Here is a 10902-nt window from a genome sequence, read left to right on the forward strand (position 1 = left end):
TAGCTTCCTGCTTAGAACACTTGTTCCCCTCCTGCAAAGTTCCTGTGGGTTCAGAAAGTACTAGTCCCTTTTTTAAAGATGTGAAATACAGGATTCAAAAGTTAGGTCTAATCTTCATGTAAGGGAGACATATATGTAGAACTCTGGTTCAAAACTGTAACTTCTAATTTCAGGTTCACCTCTTTAAAAGTTCTTTTTTTCTTTTCTATTTATTTCTTTGTTTAGTGTGTGTGTGTGTGTGTGTGTGTGTGTGTGTGTACACAATGAGCATGTACGTGGGTGTGAAGATCTATATATGTAAACATGTGCAAGTATACATCAAGGTAGATGTGTAGTGTTTGGTCCTAGCTTTTCACCTTGCTTGGGAGTGTGTTTATCTTGTGTCACTGTGGACACCAGACTAGCTGGTTTGTGGAATTCCAGGGATTCACATGCCCCTCCCTCTATTTCTTCAAGGGAACCCTGGGCTTGTAGACTGTCACACTGTATGTCTGGCCTTCCGTTGGCTTCTGGAGATTCAAACTCAGGTTTTCACACTTGCATGGCAAGCACCTTGAAGCTAGAAGACATCTCCTTAGCCCCGGGTTCACATTCTGTATCAAAATGCCAAGTGACTCTAAAATCCAAAGTGCCCTGTGACAGGATAGGACCAGGAATGAGCTCAAATATTTCCTCAGCTCCAGGAACCCTCAAGATTCTCACCTCCAACAGAAGCTCTAAAATGGGATCACACGAAAGAAGGCCCACCAGCCTGTACAATAAAAATTACAAATCACACTCAAGACCCTTTCACAACTGATTATTAAATGGGAAGTAATATGGAATATCTAATCCTGAACTCAGGACATTCAGGCTCAGGCTGGATGCAAGGATTATAAGTGTGTTCCAACACACCCAGTGGCAATGATACTTTGATGATGCATTTAGGGGTGTTTAATCCCAACGACTCTTGGGATAAAATGGCCTATGAGAAAAAACCAAGTCTGTTCTCCTAGAATATCACCATAGTCACAAAGGCCAGGAAACAAGAGTCATTTGTCACAGCAGACAGACACCTGGCTTCTGACAGCTTTCTCGGTGTCCTTGGGAACCCTGTTTACCCTCTACCTGTAAAAGAAGAGTAGGAATACATCCACCTGTGAGGCAGATTCGAGGGAGCCTGACTCACACACATCCCAAATTATCTCCCTTGCACCCAAAGTTGTCATGTGGAATTAGCATGAGAAAGTTTTTACTACAGTTTATAACCCGAGTTCCCAAGAAACAGGCATGTTCCCCGTTCTCTGCAGTCTGGTGTGTTACACACAGAGGACTTTCCTTTGTCTGGTGGCTTTGTTCATTCTTTATTGTCAGTCAATGAAGCATCACCTTGTGAAAGTCCATTGCCTGCACTGGTATGGGGTGAGATGGTCCTTTTCTGTGGAGTTGACCATCCAGTGAGAGGGTAAGTGACCAGGGTAACTTGGAAGACTAATATCCTAGGAGGAGAGTAAAGTGGCTGAGCAGGCCTTTATGTACATGGGAGTGGTCTATTCGAGGGGTCTAAACTTCAGCCAACACCTGAAGACTTGAAAAGGAGACACCAGCAACTTGGACACTGGGGACAGAGTCTTCCAGAAAGAGGGAATAAGACTGAAAAGGTCTTACAGAGGGAGCAAGTGTGACCAGGTCTCAGAAAAGAAACTCTCTCTCTACTATCTACAACATACGCCACAAGAGTTGGCCCATCTTTTAAACTTAACAATAAATTACACTGTCAAGGACTGAGCCACACTTCTATTCTCAGAGTGAACCTTGTTCAGTCAAGACTTGTGTTCCTTTATCATAAAATCATTTCCAAGTTCATGTCACTAAATGGTGGCCATGTTTAAACCCAGCAAATGGCACGCAGTGGATATTATATCTTGAATGAATGAATGAGTAAATGAGAAGTGCAACTAAACTGGACCTCAAACTAATCCTTTAATCCTCTTACCAATTAAAATGCTAGTTGACTGATAATATGCCACCCCAGAAGGATTTCCTGTTTCATGAGCATCGGGTATAACATCAACCCCATAGACCCTTCTTTCTCTTTAAGCAAATTATCATTTTGGTAAGACTACCTCTGCTTCCACACCCCTACCACCATCTCAGGTCAAAAAGGTGTTTACATATCCCCCTGGTCTAATAAGAGCACTCCCATGCCTGGCTTCAGAAGGGGGCACATGTCACAGTCTGGATAATGGCTTCCGACACTCTTAAAAGCCATCCTTGAAACATGGTGGGTGTTACTTACTATCTGGAATAAAATGGGATGAGACAGCCCACCTGAGAAGAGAGCAAGACAAACACTGCAGAGGAAAGAGTACAGACGCCTACTGAAACCCATCGAACTCTAGGCATAGTTTTCCTAAAGCCCATGACCCAACACACATCCTAGTCATATATACATCAAACATCATAATCTTCTTCTAGTTTTAAATTAAGTTCAACTTTTGTCACTTGAAACCACAAACATAAATGCAATGTTTTATATATATAAACACACACACACAAACACACACACACACACACACACACATATAGGCATTAATATATGTTACTTCATTGTCCTCTAAACTGTAGATTCTTTCTTTTTTCCTTCACTACATAGTCCCGACTGGCCTAGAACTTACTGAATGGACCAGGTTGGCTTCACACTCACTATGTAGACCAGGCTGGCCTCACAATCACTATGTGCACCATGCTGGCCTCACAGTTACAGAGATCTGACTCCTGAATGCTGGGACTAACACACGCAGCTAATATACTCTTAAAATAAAGGTTGTAAATAATTTTAACAGTCAAGCTATCCTAACTAGTGAGTGCTTTGGGGAAGGAAAAAAAAAGAATCAACCTTCTGCTTTTAATTAATGACAAGATCAGCATAACGTCTCTAGTGGAGAATTATAATTTCAGACCAAAATTCCCAAGACAGTTGCTTGAGTGGCTTGTTAAACCACAGAAACCAACAGGATCCAGGACTAACTCTATCGGGGAGTAGTGGTTCAATTCCTTACAGAGATAGCATCCATTAAGAAAAACCAAACCTTTCAGGTTCTGGAGTATCCAGTTCGGCCGTCCTCCTCTGACCCAGCGTCCTGAGGCCTCGACGCTGACTCAATCTAAAAGTAAAGTGGGCCTGGTGAGGCTTACAAAGATAAAACATAAAGCATGGACAGATGGTTGGGCACCTGAGTGACTCTGCCAGAGCTCAGGCAGGAGTGTGACAGGGTGTCTTGGGTTCTGTGGGGAAGATGAAGACACACCTGCGTGGCAGCTTACTGCTTCCGGGAATATCCAGAGCAAACGGTTTGCATTTCTGCCAGAGGCTCAAGAGAGTGGCAACCCAGAGAAGTGGGCCATTCTTCTTCCAGTTCCTCTGGGAGGAGAGCATGAGCAGATTACCTCAGGAAACTAGACTCATCTCCCACTCAGTGCCAACAGGCTGACTTCTGGGTCCCGCTGATTGTTCTCTGGATAACTACTTAGGAGCTGCTGGGGACTCACAGACTCTCAGATATAATCTTGAAAGAAGAGGTGGTATCCAGTGAATGGCAAACAAAGATGGCTCTCTCCTCAGAGTCCTCAAGGCTGCAGGGCCGAGGAAAAGGAAGGCATTGGAGGAAAATGAAGAAGCCAGGTAAGGGACTTTATGTCACTAACTCTACCCAAGGCATTTGCGATGTCACACTGGATCGTCTTATGGTGCTTTGAAAGTAAGCAACAGTGAGCCCATCCTATAGATGGAGAAGCGAAAGCTTCATGGTATCTATTAACTTAACCACGGTCACACAATAAGCATGCTGTAGATCCTGGCTCAGAGATGAAAGGACCTGCCTCGTCATACCCCTTCGCTCTCCCACATCCATCCCTGTAAAGAGTTTGCTCCATAAGTCCATCCAAGGATCAAAGTGTTTCAGTCAGAAAATGGGCTTTATTAATATAAGCACGCTGGTACCTGACATGACAAAGCAAAACCTAGACCCCATTTTTTCCTACCTCTTAGATCTCCACCCTGCCTACAGGAGTAGATCTTATAAACCGCAAGTCTTCTGTGTATAGATCGGGTGTGGTCACCGTATCATTAAGTATTTTCCTGCTGGGAATATATGGTTGAACACTTGCTTACCATGAATAAGGTCCTAAATTCCATCCCCAGCTTTGAAAAACAAAAGAAAAGAAAGAAAACAAGCCTCTGATGTGGCAGGACACAGCTGTGATCCCTGCTCGAGGGAAGCTGAGGCAGGGGGGTTGCTAATTGGAAACAAAAAACGATATTTTACATTTTATGTAGGAAGTTTTTTTTTTTCCTGCCTTAGTATTTGCATCAGACCCTGTTGGTGCTTAATGCCACATTCAGGGAGGGCATTTCCCCATAGCTGTTGCAAAAAGCTATAAAAGGGAGAAATGCTAAGCCAAGTGGCACATGCGAGCTACAATTCTGGCCACCGCACAGCACACCAGTTACTTTCCTAAAGGAGTTTAGCCCACAGGTCACAAACTGGTCACAAGTTGGCTGCACCCAGCCCACAGATGGGTTTCATTTCTTTCACACTGTTGGCCAACACGGCATGTTTTAAGGAACTGAAATCTGTAGCCAGCACTGAAAACCAGGAGATTTTATATCAAAACCTGGTTTCCCATTTCTTCTTGCAGAGTAAAGATCTGATAACCCTCGGGTCCTGTGCTCATGGAAGCACGGCTGTAACAGAGCTGCTGCTATCCGTAGTTCAGGGGAAGTGAGCTCAAGAGCAACCTCTACCAGCTCACCACATTCATTTATCTGACCCACATGGGCTCCAATGTCACCTGAGCTTGTTTAAAATATGAAAGAGATGGAGGTTCCAAAGTCCTTCTTATTGGGCTTCTCCCAAAGTCATCCAAAGGAGATGAGCAAGGTGACATCCTCACGTCCCTGATTAGAGGTGAAGGTCAGGAAAGCAAAAGGATTTCGGAAATGAGAAAGAACCATACTCAGCCTCATTTGGACTTCTGCTCTAGGACATCCACTTTGTGAATAACTATCTCCACTTTTTATTTTATTTATCCCCCCCCCAACAGGCCTACGGAGAAGAAATGACTGTTGGACACACTGAACCGGAGTGGCATCATAAAACCTATGCACTGTGCAAACTCAGTGTCCTCTAGAGTGACCAATGAATGCTGCAGAGCCACACAGCTTGATTCCTCCTGAGGACCTTTGCACTCACTCTTCCTTCTGCTGGGAACCTGTGCGGCTGGTTCACTGCTTCCCCACTTCACTCTGTTTACCTGGTTCCCATCATGGGCTCATCTCAAAAAAAACACCCTTGCATGTGCAAACAGCTATGAGAGTGCACACACACGCACACACACACATACACAAATGTGCATGAGTACAATTGCACAACAATGATGTTAAAGCAAGTTCTAAGACTCAGTGTCCAGCAGCAGTGGCATCTGGGGCATCTCAGAAACTCAGAAGCCCTGCCTTATCCCACCCGCCCACTCACCCTCCCACACACACACAAGACCTGTAGGGTCACAATCCAAGTGAGCAAAGATCTCCAGACATACTTAACATTTAAAAGCTCGAAACTACACAAGGGCCACCCAATAGACCTACGAATCCCCACAGCTAGCCTATTACATTCTCTAATGGCCACTTTAAAAGGGTAAAAAGAAGTGAAATTGGGGGGTTGAGGCTGCGGCTCTGTACTGGAACACATGGGAGACCATGGCTTTAATCTCCCACAAGTGCCAACAACAGCAACAACAAAGCACAGAATTAATCTAATAATGCACATTATTTAGCTCAGTATTAATGCTAGGGCTTCTTTATGCCATGAGTAGAAAATTACTGTTGAGCAACTTTTCATTCTGTACATTTTATGCTTCTGGCATATTCCAATTTGGTCACTTCAGCTGTACCTGTCATTTGCATGTGGTTACTTGAGTTTTCCTTACTTCCGCCATCAAAGCAAAAGGTTCGCACTGTTTGGTTTGCTTATTTGCTGTCTGTCCACCTTCTTGCTGCACTGAGGTTTGCAGGAGAATGGGGCTCCATCCACCTCATGCTTCCCCGTATCCGTTCCCGAGACAGCATTAAGTGCACACTCAGCAGTCACTAAGCATTTCTCAAAGGTAAGAACTGAAAAGGCAGCCGCCCTTAGCCTTAGTGAGAGGCAATGTGGTGCGGGCGGAGAAACAAAGCCATCTGCAACTGGACAGGTGCAGGTTTGGATCTCAGGCAGCAGCCAAACCAAAGACCTTGAGCCAGTCACTTACCTCCAGGAATAAAGAATGTGGTCATAAAACAGAAACGCTGCTGTTTAGTTCACAGCATAATCTCAATGCTGCAGTGAATAACACATCCATTGAGTGCCAGCCAGCACTATGGCTGGCATTCCCTAAATACCAGCATCTCACGTCCTCAGTCCTCTCTCCAGACACCAGCTGAGAGTGCTGCTGCCAACCACTGGGAAACAAGAGCCAGCAACCTGCAGCATGCAGTGAGTTCTTGGGGTTACTCCGCCCTCCCAACAGAATATAAGACCAAAGGCCATCCACCTTGGAGCTAAGCAGCTTCTGGAACACAACGTCATGGTCACTATACCTGAAAATCACAGAAGAGGCAAGTGCTTCTATCCCTCTGTTATTGTGATGAGTTCCGTGGTGGCAACCAGGAGTCTAACCCCAAGGTCCCATCCTTTACAAGGGTTCAAGGTCTCTACCAGGGCCACTTTATCAGTCTTATGGAATTTGCATATGGTTTTGCCCTTTTGGAGAAAGGTAGAGAAAGGCAGAAGGCTTGATCCACCAGGCTTATTAACCACTGACTGGGTCAGTCCAGCACTGAGGCTAAGCATCGCTCTAGCCTGAATACACACACCCTAATCCATTAGTCCAGTGCTGCCCTGAAAATCAAATGTACACCTTCTAATCTCTGAAGTGTTTTTACATCCCATTAGATCAACAGTATAGGTGCAAAGGAAAACCCGGATTTAGGGACAACTAGAGTGATGTCACAGAAATGCACCTGCTACAGCTGATTTGTTAATTAGGAGGGAGGGAAGCCCAAGCCAGTTTCATTGACAGCAAGCAGCTTCAGTTTTGTCTCAGCTCTTCTTGCTCAAAGCACAAAATCCAGGATCCCTTGCAGAACCAGTGGACAACTAGGAGTACATTTACAACTATAAATAAGTAAAGGAGTAAGTGGTTAAATAAATAACAATAATTTAAAACCTTTAATTAACCCGTCCTTCTTCAATGAAACCACCAGATTGTAGACAGGTTACACGGCACAGGCAAGTTAAGATTCCACCATTTAGAGTCTAGAGTTGCTCTGGGGACCAAGACAAAGAGTTTCCACCACTGGTTTGAATCGAAGCTACCTTTTACATTTCTACATTAGGATATATCTATCACCCCTTCTTTCCTACATGGGAGAGAGGCTCAGGGCCAAGCATGAGCAGACAAGACTAATGAAGTCCCACAATGTCTCCAAAGTGTGGCTGCCAGCAATGAGGCTAGGAATCACTGGGCTCCTGTGATCCCCGGGAGCTTCCAGGGGTCTTTCCATCAGCTGTGTTTCAGTGGGTAATGACACCCATGTTGTTAGAGAGTCACACACTTCCACAAAGCTTGCCTTTAAAGAGAGTCTCCACCTTCTTCAGTCGACATTACTCAGCCTGGTGTTTCTATACTGCAAGAGGATAAGGGCCAGCGGCTGAGGACCAAGAGATATCAAGTAGTTTTTTTACTTGGGCATTGGTGGACCTTGTTCTAAGACATACCATTTGTGTTTAGCAGCTCTACTAAAGGCTAACAAATACCAAGCCACACAAATACTGGCTGGTATCAGGAGGCTAGGAGTATCACTACACCACACACCTTCAGTAGCCCTGTTTTGACATCGAGGTAGCATATGTATCTCCTAACCCTGCCATCAAGGTAAACGAACCCAAGAAATCTGTCATCTCTGTCCTTTAATTTAGAAAACTCTCCAGACGCCAGGATAGGGACTTCCTAGTTGAAGCATTCCCGTCAACTTTACCCAAATAAAGCACTTCTTTCTGTAGCTCCACTGCAGCAAAACCACCCCAAACCCATGCTGCAAGATTTGATCTTTATACCCCTTTCAAAAGGCATCTGACACTCCCCACAAGACCCACACCTTTAACATTAGAACCGGGTGGGGAGATGCCCACAGTTACCCCACAGAGGAAACCAGGCCATTCCTGCAGCTCACCAGTAAACAGCTGAACCCTTCCCAGATATCTTCTCCTGTCTTTATTTTGCTGTTGTTGCTTTAATCATCCTAACACCTTTTTAATTATAATCACAAACTGGAAGCCATGGCTTGTGATGTTATAAATAAGGATTTTTTTCCAGTTAAATTAGGTGCTTGCTGTTTTATGTTTTGATAGGAAGGGACTGTTTGAAGCCTCCTAAAATATCCCAATTAGTTCTTGCTGTTGAAACAGACAAGACATTAACAGACACATTCCCTGTCTCAGTGTGATGTGCTGGAATGTTTATGGCTCGGTGTACTTCTCCTCAGCTTTTAAGGCACAAGGCGATTTCTTTTTTTAAAAAGTGGGAGAAAACAGTCACAACACACATGCTTATTACATATTCCCAAAGTAATAGCCAAAACTTTGCCCACACTGTAATCTAAACACAGGAAGCATGGCTCTTTGACAAGAAAGCAACCCCGTCACAGGACAATTTTACCTTTTGGCTCTCTGGAGCTGATAGTATCGCTTCCGCTGACAAGGGCTCTGTTTCTGTTTGACAGTTGCAATTAATTATTGAAATGTGATCGAGATGGGGCCACCCGTCCAGATCTGTTACCCAGAAAGATATGAAGCAGAAAGAAAGACGGGGTGGGGAGGGCGGCGGGGGGGAGAGAAAGGGGCTTGCATTCTTAGCATGTGCACGCACTAATGTTTTAATGTCAGGTTTGGCAGGAAGAACAGATAATAGCCATCTGACCTGAACTTAACTTTCTGCTGCTACCTTCCTCTCAGCACCAACACCTGATGGTGTCAGAAAAAGGTGTATAACTCCCCAAAGAAGTAACTCCAATCTGTCTCCAATGCTCAAACTAGAAAGATCTGTGCACAGAGCACGGACACTCTTAGACCACCAACTGACATCTAGATACCTAGGTTCCTGATACTAAATCAACTCAATGTTCATTCAGCCAAGAGGGACAGAAAGTTACAGAGGTAAGAAATAGCCTACCTTTACTATAAAGCTAAAGCGCCTACACTGTCTGTTTTTTTGTTTTCTTTTTTTTTAACTGTTCATTTTGCTATTTTGCTCTGACCTTAAAACACTGAAGTTGGATTCCAGCCACGCAAACGCTTTTGAGGGCGCTTTTGATTGATTCCTGGGAATCTCAAAGCCAGTCGTCAATTTAGCTCTCCTGTCTCATTCCTCCACTTGTTCTCATCCTAGAAGCCCAGCGCCCTGTATCGGCCTGGGCTGGAAAACACCCCGCAGACAGACGAAAGAGCTGGGGATTCCCAGATTTGGAGCCTGGTAGTTCTCCAAGGTACCTGCGCCTCCCCTTTTCCCCAAAATAAAGTGATCTTTTAACTGGAGTCCGGTTCTCCACTCTGCACCGGGCGGGACTCCGCGCAACCAGGCCAGGGCTCCCACTGCCCTCCCCTGGATGCCCAGGTGATGGGCTGTCGGGACCCCTCACGGGTCCCACACTCCGCAGCCTCCTACCTGTACCACTCCAGCCCCTTCTCGTAGTTCCTGTCGAAGAAGTGCGGCTCTACACCCACTGCCCTTACGTCTGGGTGGACTCGGATAGCCTCCAGCAGCGCGCGCGTCCCTCCTTTCTTGACCCCGATGATCAGCGCCTGGGGCAACTTCTTCTCCCCATAATCAGGGGTGCTGGCCGGGCCCCGTTCCGCACTCCCGTTGGCCACCCTCCGGCCTTCCAGCTCCTCGGCGGCGCCTGGCTCCTGCGCCCCGCGTCCCAACAGCGCGTCCTGTTCCGTGACCGCGTCTCCCGGGGCAGGCGGGTTCCTGGGCCAGGCGTCCCGAGCACCGCCGCCGCTCGCCAGTCCCCAGCCGTCGGCCGCGGGTGTTGTGAAGCGCTCGGGGGGCTCGGGCGGTGGCCCGCGGCTCGCGTTGTCCGGCGGCGGCGAGGAGGCGCCGGGGCGCACGCCGCCCGGAGGCGGCAGCGAGGGAGGCGGCAGGCTCGGCGGGGGCTCCGCCGCGGATCCCGGGGGCTCCTGCAGCGCCAGCGGGAACTGCAGCGAACCCGAGCCGCCCAGCAGACTGTAGCACAGGTAGGTGACGGATAGGGACAGGGTGCACATGAAGAGCAGCTTGCGCGCCGGCGGCCCCTTAGTGGAGGCGCCGGGCAGCGGCGGCGGCGCGGCGAGCGGCGGCGGCGGCGGCGGAGGCGGAGGTGGTGCGGGCCACCGGGCCATCGCGGCTCCCGGCTCGCGGCGGCGGCGGCCCCCGGCGCTGCCCGGACATGGTTTCAGCCGCCGCCCCCGCCGCCGCCGCCGCCGCCACCCAGCCGCCCCGGCTGCATGGAGCGATGCCGCTGCGCCCCCGGCCCTGGCTGCCGTCCCGCTGCGCCGGGGACAAGCCCGGCCGCATGGCCCCCTCCCCTAGAGAACCCCCGCCGCCCCCCTCAACCTCAGGCCAGGAGCCCGAGGGGGGCGCCCAGTCGCGGCGGCACCTGCTCCGTGCGCAGCGCCCCGCTCTCCCCGCGCTGCCGCTGCTATAGCTCCCGCAGCCCCGAGTTCCTTCCCTGCTGCTAACTTTCTGCCGGGAGAGAGGACGGGCGCCGAGGGGCGGAGGCGAGGGGGCCGGGCGCGCGCCCGCCGCCGCCGGGAAAAGGAGGGGTGAGCCTCGCGCGTGCCT

The 10902-nt window shown here is 48.2% G+C and overlaps 1 protein-coding gene across 1 annotated transcript in view; it reads right to left on the minus strand.

The window, feature by feature from the left end:
• HS3ST4 (heparan sulfate-glucosamine 3-sulfotransferase 4) overlaps positions 1-10460 on the minus strand; it is a gene marked incomplete at both ends in the record, with an annotated part of 392896 nt that extends 382436 nt beyond the window's left edge. The window contains one exon of the mRNA XM_080911623.1: positions 9745-10460. Coding sequence (XP_080767749.1) covers positions 9745-10460 — 716 coding nt within the window. The remainder of the gene's footprint in view (positions 1-9744) is intronic.
• Positions 10461-10902: the final 442 nt, after the last annotated feature.

The sequence above is a fragment of the Micromys minutus genome (assembly GCF_963924665.1).
Source record: "Micromys minutus genome assembly, chromosome: 2".
NCBI lineage: Eukaryota > Metazoa > Chordata > Mammalia > Rodentia > Muridae > Micromys > Micromys minutus.